Raw genomic sequence first — 11,832 nt, 5'->3', positions numbered from 1 at the left:
GCAGCTGGGAGAGGCCAGGAAGTTTGAGGAAAGGGCATTTGAGGCTTTTCTCCCTCCTGGAGACGTTTGCCAAGGCAGGAGCTCTGCCCAGGGAGGGCAAAGGATGCTCGGTGGGTGAACGGGGCCAGGCTGTGGTGCAGTAGCGGTAGGGCTCCTGGGTGCCGTGTCCAGGAATCTTCCCATAAGGGAAACAATTATGTAAACCGAGGAAGGAGGGGAAAAATAACCCGCAGTAAATCCCTTCAGCGTTGGGGCCGCTTCGGTTTTCATTCCAGTGCCAAATGAAAAGTGCCAGACCACAGACTCATAGAATGGTTTGGGTTGGAAGGGACCTTCAAGATCATCTAGTTCCAACTCCCCTGTCCTTTGTGACATGATATTTGTGTTTCCTACCCAGTCCTGGGGCAGAAAAGCTGGAGAAACTCTCTTCCCTTTGCCGAAAACACCGACCAAACTGTGAAGAAAGCTTTGAGCAGGTGAGACACCATCACAGGGGTCCATAAAAGCCACCAGCACCTGAGCAGGCAGAGCCTTTCCCCACCACCCTCTGAGGATGCCAGACCCAGAACCTACAAAATCCTTTTTATTGTGTTTCTGGGACTGTAACCGTGGAGCTGCACCACCACCACCACCATTCTTGAGGATTTATTTCCCCCGATCACCATCCTTGTCATGCTGTGAAGTCTTGGGTCGCCAGGTTGAAGACGTTGCTTTCCATGGACGACTGCCACTTGCCCCAGTTCCTCTTGATCTCAGCCTGGACCTGAACCGACACCACGGACCGGTGCTGGCACCCAGGGGCACCTGCCAGCACCCACTGGAGGGGCAGAGGCTGCACCCGGGGCTGGACAAGGGATTTGGGGTGTGAGAAGGTGGGGACCCCCATGCATGTCTTCACACCCATGTGTGCACACATGCATGGTTGTTTGCATGCAACGCTCTTTGGGGTGCACCCGTGGGGTGTCGATGTGCCCACGTGTGTGGCTGTGGTGCCCAGGGGACTGCTGTTGAGGGGGACACGCACCTCTCCATTCAGGAAGCAGTAGAGCAGAGCCACCAGGAATCCCTGAAAAGGGCAGAAAGAGCAAGTTTCACCCAAGGAAAGGGGCTGGGGCCCTCCGTGCTCATTGCCTGCCTGCATTTAGCATACTCCCACCCCTCATACCCCATCCCATGTCCACTGGACCACCACCCTTGTGCTTAGTCCCCGGTGTCTGATGAGTGCCTGGGACACAGTTCTCTCACAAAAGAATGTGAAGCCCCAGCAGCACATCCCAGGGGCTCCTGGTGTGATCTTGGGATGGGATGGGTACACGGGGACTTTGCCTACCCATCTCCCCCAGTCTGCACCTGGTAGGAGCCGAAGACCAGCTCGAAGTATAGCCGGGCGTCCACGCCGATGTGCTCGGGGAAGAGCGCGAACACCACGTAGTGCACCCCAAAGAGCGGGATGAGGAGCAGCGTGGACTTGGTCAGCTTCCTGCAGAGAGCGGTGGCATTAGTGGGGGCCTGCGGGCAGGTGATGGTCCTGCTGCCCCATGAGACAAGACCTTCCCAAGAGCTTGGTCTTAACCCAAAGTAGGTTTTCCATGAAAGAGAGGTCTTGGAGGCTCCAAGGATGGCCCTTCTCTGTGGTCCTCCAGAGAAGGGTTTCTACAGCCCCAGGTCCCTCAGAAACTGGGGTGAGGGGGGCTCCCCCGTGCCTGAGCTAGCCCTTACATGTACTGCTGCTTGTAGTTTTTGCCAATGTCCGGAGACCGGATCTTCTGTGCTAACATCCTGGTGACATTGAGGAAGATGAGGAAGTTCACCTGCCATGGGAAGCCATGTCACAGGCTCTACACGGACCCCTGGTTGGGTCCCTCTGTCCTTATGGGATCCCCAGCTCTGGGGCTGGGATGCTCAGGGGACATACTCACAAATATGGCCAGGAGGATGGGAGCCTTGATCACCCACCAGTACAGGCTGGAGTAGTCATCCCAGCACCTACAGGAGAGGAGAAATGGCTCTGCCACCCACTTGCACCCTTTTAGCCCAGGTCTCATCCTACCACCCTCCCCAGTCCCCTGCCCTGTTTCCACAGCACCTCTTGCAAAGGCGTCCCACCATAGCAGGGGCCCCACAAGAAAATATAAATAGTGTTAAAGTGCTGCCCCAGATGTCCCCTCCTGAGCCCCCAATGCGAGAGGTTCATCCCCCAGGACTTGCATGGCAGACACATGACCGAGGTGGCCCGGAGAAAGAAGAAGGGTGACTCTTACCCGTGGTTGTCGTACTGCAGCCTGGTGACCACCCACACGCAGACCGTAAGCATGGGGACGCCTGCAAGGACAGGACCCAGGCAGTGATGTGGAGTCACCCAGGGGCTCTGGGGAGCCCCTGTCCCTCCCCTCCATCCCTTGTCCCCAAAAGCACGTGTCTAGGTCAGGTCTGGGTCCCTGGAGGTTGTGGGAAGGTGATTTCCCTCTTCTCCAGGTTTTAAAAGGAGATGATGTCCATTGATGGTGATGTCCATGTCTGTGTGCCACCTCCTGGCCACACTCTTGTCCCTCTGCGTGCTCTTACATCTAACCTGGGATGGGTGCTTCCAGCCCCAGATGGATGTGGGAAGTAGGAGGAAGGACCTGTCTCTGCCCCATCCTGACCACGGCCATGCTGCCTGACCACCTCCAGAGGCTGATGGAGAGATGCTGGGGCAGGGGGATATGCCAAGAACAGCCGTGGGGGACACAGTGCCTGCAGACCTTTGGCCAGGTAGGTCTCGGAGCAGCAAGTCCAGGCAGTCCCCGAAAGTAATGTCTACCCCCAGTCTGTGTCAGTGGGACCTCACTGGAGGGGAGTTGATGTGTCAGGGCACCCCCGCACTCACCCCAGCCGATGAGGATGTACCACCAGATGTACCTCTTGTCGGAGGTGAAGGTGAGCAGCAGCAGGGTCTGCAGGTACATGCCCTCCACCAGCAGCCAGTAGAAGTTGGCCAGGACCGAGTACTGGAAGAAGGCGATGGCTGCTTTGCAGTTCACCTGGGAGGAGGAGGAGGGGGTGCAGGCTCAGCAGTGCTGGTTGGTGTCAGACTCTGTCCTGGGGGCCCAGGGGATAGTCCACCTCCCCATCCATCTGCTCGAGGAGGCCTGTGATGGCCTTTCAGTGCAGCGCCCAGGATGCTACACCAGTCCCACACGTCATCTGTAGCATTCTCTTCTCTGCCTGTGCAGCACAGGCAGATGATCACAGGCTGTTATTGTAGGACCTGCACAAACCTGTGTCTGCTGGCGTCCACAGTGTTGTATCTATCTGGGCTGCACACAAGGGCTTCTGTGTCTACCGACAACCCCAAACCTGCACATCCCGCGGTGCAAGGTCTGTTTGCATGTACATGGTGCTGGGGTTGTGCAGAGCTTTAGCCCTACTGGGAGACCCTCTCTGAGACCAGGGAGAGCTTGGAGAGCAGAAGACGTTCTCTGCAGACAAGACCCATGCAGAGATGCTGTTGTGAACCTCCTGAGGTCCACCCAAGCCAGCCTTTCCTCCCCAGGCTCACAGCCTGTCTCTCCCTCCTCTTTGCAGTGCTAAATCCGCTGCAAGTGCAGCCAGACCCCTCCAGCCCTGCAGCACCTTACCGTCGACATGGTGCAGTGGTCGACGGACTCATCTGAGAAGAGGATGATGTCCTTGATGAAGACGGCAGCCCCGCGCAGTATGAAGGAGGTGAAGAAGTGGATGTGGATGGAGTTCCTGGTGCAATGCAGCTTCCTACGGCAGAAAGGGATGTGCTGTGCCCCAGGGGGAGCAGAGAGATGGGCAGAGAAGCTTCGCCTTTGGGAGTTGCTGCCCTGGGTGGACCCCACCCCAGGGGATCATGTGTTGGTGGTGGTGAAGCACAAAACCCTGGAGAAGGTTCTCCTGCTCTGAAATCACGAAGGACAGGGTTGTGCTGTGCTTGAGACTGCTGCCCAGGGATGAGGTGTGCTGGGGAACATCCTCCGGCCACCTCCGGAGAACATCCTCCTGCAGCACAGCCAGGTCTGCAAAACAAAGCTGGAAAGGGCAACCAGAGGGTTTCAAGTCTGTGTGTCAGCAGGAAAGGGCAGTGCTGAAGTTCGTCTCATGCCTCCCTGCTTATCTGTGTTGGCAGGGATGGAGCCCGGCTGCCCTGGGAGGGAATTTACCCCACACATGATTTACCCAGCCCATGCATTACCCGCCCACCCCACCCATGAGTTACCCTACCCATGATCTAGCCCACCCATGATTTAGCCCACCCATGATTTAGCCCACCCATGATTTACCCTGCTTTCCTCCAGCTGCAGCCAGTGCCAAGCCCTACCTGAAGCAGGAGAAGATGCCAATGGCCAAGAACAGGGCTGCCAGGGATGTGGAGTAGCCGCAGGTGTAAAGCACCTTCAAGGTGACAAAATAGCCTTTCTGGAAGGGAAAGCACCAGCGGGGTGAGGCAGGATGGGCTGGGAGGTGCTGGTCTGTGGTGGGCTGGGAGGTGACAGGGTGGTGTCCCAGCCCTTGCCCAGGATGGGCTTGTGCCAAGCTCAGATCCCTCCAGGCAGCCCAGCAACAAGGATGAGGCCAACGAGAGCCTTCCCATGTTTCATTGCCCAACGGCATGGGTCAACACCAGGAAGGGGCACCCAGCCCCACAGCCCCTGGGGGACCCACGTGCCTTGGCCTCGGTGTCGTTGTTGGTGCCAATGGCCTCCAGCTCGCAGGCGTTGTAGTAGGGGGGGCTGGGGAAGCTCCATCCCGACTCCGTGCAGTTCCTCCGGATCAGCGCTGCAGCAACGAGAAGGGACCTCACGGGAGCTGCGAGCGTCGCCTCTGCATCAGCACCCCGAAAACGTCCAGCCTGGGCACAGCATCCTGCTCTCCGAGACAGAGCCTAAATCCCAGCACCAGCATCCCAGCTGTGATAGCATCCCAGTACCCGAACGGCCTGGCTGCCCCATCCCTCCCATCCCCATCACATCTCTGCCCTCCGGTCCTTTGCCTGGAGGTGCCAGGGCATCTTAGGGCAGGATGTGAAAGCAAGCACGAATCCGCACGGTGGGAGGGAGTTAAAGGCTAAAAAGGGGCTTTTTCATCCTGTGAGGGCTTCATTGAGCTTCTCCTGAGCTGTTTTTGCCCTAAAGGATGCATTTACCAACCCTCCGTCGCCTTTTCCGTTATACCCAGCGAGGAAGCACTCAGGTGCTGTGGGGGCCGATGGGGTGCTCTCCTTCACACCCCGCTGCCTCTGAGGTGGATGGAGGCGGTGGCTTCCCCAGCCACGGTGCCATCCCCGGGAGAGCACCCAGCCTTGAAATAATCATCATCTCAGGCTGCTTTTTCCATCTGTGTGGCTTGGAGTGGTACGGAGCTTAGGAGCATCAGGCTGGTGCGTGGATGGGGAAAGGAGGGCACCGAGCAGCGAGGGGACAATCCTGGTGCCACCCATGTGGAAGATGAGGTCCTCAAGTGCTCTACCCACAGGGGAAGGTGTACTCCTGCTTGGTGCTGGGTGATGAAAGAGCTGAGGGACCTTCCTGCCATGCCAGTACCCTACGTCTCTGCTTTGGCCCTGCTTGGATTGCAATATATGCCAAGCTTTTGGATGGGGCACGAGCTGTGGGACCAGAGGGGAAGGTCTGGGGTGGCAGGAGTATCCCAGGGAGACAGGGGTGGATGCAGCTCAGCCCTCAGTCCCAGAGGATAAGTGATCCGGGGTGGATTCAGAGCACCGCACCTTTGGACTTCTTGAAGACATGGAGGATGTCGGGGCAGGCGACAGCTTGGGACTGGCCGATGGACACGGCCGACCAGCAGCTCACTCCGTCCCACTCGGTCAGGCAGCCTGGGGAGGGTCAGGACAGTTAGTGCCGCCAGGGAGGGACGTGCCGGGGCCACACGCAGCCCCCTGGCCCCCCAGCACAGCCTGCGGCAGGCACGGCCGTGCCGCTGTAACGGGAGAGCAGAGAGCCACCGGCCGTCACCCGATCTACGGGGCCATGCCGTACCCCCTCAGGAATTAGGAGCATCCCAGCTCCAGTTCTGGGAACGACCTCCCCAGGCGCTGAGCTCTCCTTTTAGCCCCACGGCGAGACAGGACCTGGTATTTCCTGGGGCTACATCAGACCCGGAGCTCCTGCGGGGAGACCCTGGGGAATGGGGGTGCAGGAAAGGCTGGGACATTCCGGGTGGCATCTAAAATAATGCAGGTTTCCGCTGGATTTCTGGACCCAGCAGCCGTGGTGGCTCAGCTCAGGACGTCTCTCCAGCCCAAATGAGGAGGACGGGAGAAAGCCCCACAAGACTTGCTGGAGAGCAATTAGCTTAAACATGTTTTGCTTTTGTCTCTAGCACCAAGTCCGTCTTCCAATGACTCTCCAATTGCCTTGGAAACGAGCACGGCCGAGCAGACGCGGGGCCTTGAAGAATTAATGCTGCAGCACACCGGGATGAGACGCAGGCATCACGCTGCCAGGACAGTCCCCTCCTTCACGTGTACGTTATTAACCTTGTAGATAGACGTTATTAACCTGGAGCCATATCTATTCCCAGCCAGGGAATGTGGACTCAGACAAGCCTAATTCGTTTTCTCTCTGTAGGTATCTGGCCGGGCTTGGAGGTGTTTGCAGGGCTGTCACTACAACGCTAAGGTACGTCTTCATTTTTGCTCTGGAGGAGGGGTAAACTGAGCACAGCTATCAGGAACAGTGCTGAGAGTGGTTCCAAGTCGAGGGAGGGGATTCTGCCCTGTGCTCTGCTCTCCTGAGACCCCCCTGCAGTGCTGCGTTCAGCTCGGGGGTCCCCAACAGCAGAAGGACATGGAGCTGTTGGAGCGGGTCCAGAGGAGGCCACAAGGATGATGAGAGGGCTGGAGCACCTCTGCTATGGAGACAGGCTGAGGGAGTTGGGGCTGTTCAGCCTGGAGAAGGCTCCGGGGAGACCTTCCAGCACCTTCCAGTACCTAAAGGGGCTACAAGAAAGCTGGAGAGGGGCTTTGGACACGGGCCTGTAGTCACAGGACACGAGGCAATGGCTTTAAACTGAAAGAGGGGAGATTTGGATTAGATAGAAGGAAGAAATTCTTCCCTCTGAGGGTGCTGAGGCACTGGAGCAGGTTGCCCAGAGAAGCTGTGGCTGCCCCATCCCTGGCAGTGTTCAAGGCCAGGTTGGATGAGGCTTTGAGCAACGTGGTGTAGTGGAAGGTGTCCCTGTCCATGGCAGGGGGGTTGGGACTGGATGATCTTGAAGGTCCCTTCCAACCCAAACCATTCCATGATTCTGTGATTCATTTCTTGGGGTCTGAGCAAAATATCTGGATGTGTCTATATGGCAGGGCTGTTCTGCTGTGTATAAACGCATCTCTTGCTGTATGGATGAGCTCTTCCAGCACAGGGAGGGTGGTGGGACTGCTTGGTCAAGAGACAGAGGAGCAGCCCATGGCACAGGGATCGAGCTGGGATTCAGGCAGCTCTGCAGTGCAAGGGAATAAAGTCACCCCTCTATTTGGCTGGGGAGAAGAGGTTTTAGTCCTCCTTCCCACTCTGTTTCCCTCTCCTGGGCTGCTGCAGCATCTAAAAAAAAATCACATTTCTTAGAAATTTAGGTGGGCAGTGGATGTGACCATCAAGCAGGAAACATAGGATTAAATCTGGATTTTAATTCTGCATTCATGCTTCTTGGTTATTTTCCTACAGTGAGATTGCTTTCCCTCTGGCTGGAACGATCTGGGCTGTAAAATGGACCTTTTTCCAATCAATTTGGCTTTTCTCTGCTAAGCTGGATCATACGTTCTATCTCTGCACATTACTTAGGCAATTATGCACCTTAACGTGCATTTATTGAGACACCTCAGTTTCACATCTGTATTAGATGAAATCCGCTGAATGACGCATTTCTTATTCACCAGGTGATTGTTTTTACCCAGAATTTGAGCCAAGTCGCTTTTGGATGGAAATCGAAATGCAATTAAAAAAAAAAAGTACACAAGCAGCATTTCAAAACTCTTTTTTCAACTAGTTAATTGGTTTGAAAGTCCTGGATATGTAAAAATTAAGTGGCTCAAAACACATTTAGCATTAAAACTAACTGAATTAGAAAAGCAAGAAGACATGGAGTGGTGACACGCACCACGCGATGCTTGTGCTGATGGCCAGGGCTCTGCATGATAGAATCACAGAATGGGTTGGGTTGGGGAGGGACCTTCAAGATCATCCAGTTCCAACCCCTCTGCCATGGGCAGGGACACCTTCCACTACACCAGGTTGCTCAAAGCCTCATCCAACCTGGCTTTGGATACTTCCAGGGATGGGGCAGCCACAGCTTCTCTGGGCAACCTCGGTGCATCTTGGTGGCCTCCTCTGGCCCTGCTCCAACAGCTCCATTTGTGTTGGGGACCCCAGAGCTGAATGCAGCACTGCAGGGGGGTTCTCAGGAGAGCAGAGCAGAGGGGCATCGCCCGTGCCCACAGCTCTGCCTGGCCCCGGAGCGTCAGCACAGGCAGGACAGGTGGTTCTCCTTGGGGCACAGACCACGGTGTCATGGCCACAGGCTGTAAATCGAGGGGGACTCATCGCCAGCGATTGTTTGCATCCCTCAGCTCCCCCGTCCACCCCCGGCTGCAATCTCAGCCCCTCTCTCACTGCTGCAGCAATTTCAGGCTCTCTGGAGATGCTCCTTAGCCTTTGCCTCGGCATCACTCTTCGTTTTCCCAAAAATACCTTCTCTTCTGCATCCACGTGCGCTTTCCCACTCCACCCCCAACGGCTCATCCTCCAAAGACCCCCTTAGCAAATCCTCCCCCCTCCTCCCAAGGCAGACGAATCCCATGCCCAGTGGGGCAGCTCACGCTCACCCTGCTGCCCGGGGGCTCCGGGAGGACCTCGTGTTTGACTTTCATTCCTGATAATCTCCAGACATCCAGCTTCTTGCTCTTGGAAATACAGAACAGCGGAGCAGTCAGGATGTGTCGCCTGTACCTTGGGAGGGGGGAAAGGGCAGGCAGTGGGATGTCAGGCATTAAAATACCCCAGCAGACCAATATTCACTATTTCTGCTGCAGCCAGCCCCAGGAGAGCCCGTCTACGTAACCACACGCTCAGGGCCCGACGTTTCCTTGACTTTCTACCGTTGGCCTCGTAAACACCATAAAGAACCGCAGCAATTATTGCTAATTCCCTCCGAAGGCGCGCGACGCTCAAGGGCATCGCTTTGCCGAGAGGCGAGCTCCGCGCGGAGGAGCTGAGCTTCCAGTCGGAGGGGCCGACGCCGTTGGCACGGCAGAGGCGAGCGCGTTCCAAGCCAGTGCAGGGGAACCATGTCAGCAGAGATTTAAGAAAACCACCTATTCGGGCACGTTGAATCCTTCCTGTGCCTGCTGGGTTTTGTACCCGTTCAGGCTGGTGTATTCGAATCGGAGCCACCGGCCACGGCTGTTGGGGTTCACCCTTCTCCTGTCGCCCAGTTTTCCTGGGGACGCGCCGCACAATGGGCACACTGACATCCTGAAAGCTTTTGGGGTTTGCTGGTAGAAGCGTTGAGACCCCAAGGAGCACGCCCCGACCCCACAGCTCCAAAAAATTCAAGGGATATGGTGGCTCAGCACCCTGGGGGAGAATCTGCCCTGGAGATCCCACTTTTGGGGTTTCCCCCCTTGGCTTTCAATATTGAGGCTGAACTGAGAACAGCCTGTACATTTTTCATGCCCGTTCCGATGACGGAATGGGCCGTTTCATGCCTGTTTCCATGCACTGTTCTCCCTCCCACCATGGGGGGATGCAGTGGGGGCTTCAGCATCCGGAGACGGGACACGTCTGGAGCAGAGTTTTTGGGCCAGAACACGGGATTGGGTTGCTGATGGTTTTAGGTGTTGCCAACAGGGATATAAAAGCCGCAGAAATAGAGAGATGAGGGTGGGCAAGAGGGTCCAAGGACCAGAAGGAGGTCTGGGATGTTAAAGCATCACTTGGCCGAGTCCTGCCCTGCCCTGGCCATGCCACCACGCATGGTGGCACCTCTGGGGTCCCTTCCCCTCCCCCAGCAGGTTTTGCTTCCTTTTCCTGCTGAACACTGGATTTACAAGGAAATTCCCGGTCTGCAAAAGGCATTTTGGTGATGGCTGCTGGGCACAGCACTGAGAAAGCTGATCACAGCGACGATGGCCCAGGACCAGGCAGAGCTGCCACAGCCTCTTTTACCTTGCGAAGCTGCTGGGTTGTATTATTTACGGCAACGCAGCCCGGCTAACGTGCAGCGATCCCTTCGGGGCTTGCTGCAGGGCAAGAAACTCCTTGCCGTGCCTCAGTTTCCCCATCTGGGAAGCAGCCTGATGCCATCACTTTCCTTATAAAGCCCTCAAAGGCTCCAGTGCTTCCCAACCCTGCTTGCTTTCCCTGCTTTTTCCCTATTCCTTCCTTCCTTCCTTCCTTCCTTCCTTCCTTCCTTCCTTCCTTCCTTCCTTCCTTCCTTCCTTCCTTCCTTCCTTCCTTCCTTCCTTCCTTCCTTCCTTATTTTTTCCTTCTTTCTTTTTTCCTTCCTTCCTTTTTTTTCTTTCTTTTCTTCCTCCCTTTTTCTTTCTTTTTCTTTCATTCCCCCTTCCCTTCCCTTTCCTTCCCTTTTTTCCCCTTCCCTTTCCCTTTTATCCATTTCTTCTCTTTTTTCCCCTTTTTTTCTTTTACTTTTCCCCCCTTCCCTTTCTTTTCCTTTTCTTTCCCTGTCTTTTATTCAAAGCCTCCACATTAGCTAAAAAACTTGTGGCGTGACGCAGTGCCAGGAGAAATCCCGACGGCTTCACAGCGAGATGCTGAGCCAAAATCCTCTCCCACCAGAGCCCTCCACCCCCCAAATTGCCACTGAAGCAATTTGACAAGTTCAGGGCAGCTTTGCCAGACTCACCCTACATTGCTCCTGCAGCACATCTGCTCCATGTCCCCCCCCCATTTCAGCAGTGCCAGTCATCCCAGTGGGTCTGTGCTGGGACGGAGAGCCCCCTACACCCGGTCCTTGTCCCCTCCAGCCATCCCAACCTTCACGCCTGCGGACGCTCCTCCAGGCCATTGAGGTTTGAGGCTCCTTTGAGGTGTGTAGGATGATGGGAGCGAACCCCCCCACCGGGACCCACGGGAGAATGGAGGGGACCATCCCCCTTCCCGGGGATACCCTGGAGCAGCCCCTGGAGCCGAACCCCAATGGGAGCTTTGCCAGCTGCCCCAGCTGGACCCCAGCCCCAGGGAGCACAGGGGGGTCTCAGCATCGCCCACCTCCCTCCCTGCCCATCCCTTTGCGCTGCATGGCAGCAAATCCTCCCCCCAAAACCCTCTCCTGGGTGGGAGCAGCAGGAGGGATGGGGACAGGGATGGGCGAGACCCGACCGCTGCCCGGGACTGCAGACGTGCTGCTCCCCAGCGCTGCCCCCGAAGTGGCTGTCACAGGCGAGGGGCCACCATGGGCATTGCCCACCCTCTCCCCCCTATAATCCCTCCATCCTTGGGGACACTTACCCGGAGCATCGGCAGCACAAGCAGCAGGACCAGCAGCGTGCTGGTGCCGGGGGGACACCGTGGGCCCCCCATAGCTGGAACTAGCCCTGGGCTGCCCCGTCCACGGGGGTCCCAGCTCAGTCCCCGAGGGGTTGGGGACAACCCAGCTCCTCCTGCCCGGCCCTGGGGGTGAGGGGCCACATCAGGACCCCAGCGCCCAGGGGTGACCCAGCACCCTGCTCCCCGTAATCCTGCTCCTTCCCAGCCTTGTCCTTCCCCTGGCTCCCTCTGGGACCCCTTCCCACGGTCCCACTCGAGTGGTCCTGACCCGCTCTCCGTGCCCACCCGGCTCTGGCTCTCC

General features: G+C 56.9%; 1 protein-coding gene across 1 annotated transcript; it reads right to left on the bottom strand.

Moving 5' to 3' along the window:
- Positions 1-670: 670 nt before the first annotated feature.
- On the bottom strand, positions 671-11,564 carry LOC104384565 (vasoactive intestinal polypeptide receptor 1). Its single transcript, XM_009992990.2, has 13 exons — positions 11,493-11,564; positions 8,849-8,972; positions 5,735-5,842; positions 4,676-4,785; positions 4,328-4,425; positions 3,621-3,753; positions 2,870-3,023; positions 2,262-2,322; positions 1,920-1,986; positions 1,720-1,811; positions 1,351-1,480; positions 1,025-1,066; positions 671-763 (listed from the first exon to the last, which is right to left on the bottom strand). The coding sequence occupies exons 1-13, from the start codon at positions 11,562-11,564 to the stop codon at positions 671-673; spliced, it is 1,284 nt and encodes a 427-aa protein (XP_009991292.1).
- Between the last annotated feature and the right edge of the window lie 268 nt (positions 11,565-11,832).

This window comes from Tauraco erythrolophus, chromosome 25, assembly GCF_009769465.1.
Source record: "Tauraco erythrolophus isolate bTauEry1 chromosome 25, bTauEry1.pri, whole genome shotgun sequence".
NCBI classification, from domain to species: Eukaryota; Metazoa; Chordata; class Aves; order Musophagiformes; family Musophagidae; genus Tauraco; species Tauraco erythrolophus.
Note: the sequence above shows the minus strand (reverse complement) of the source record. Positions and strands in the feature narration are given on the sequence as shown.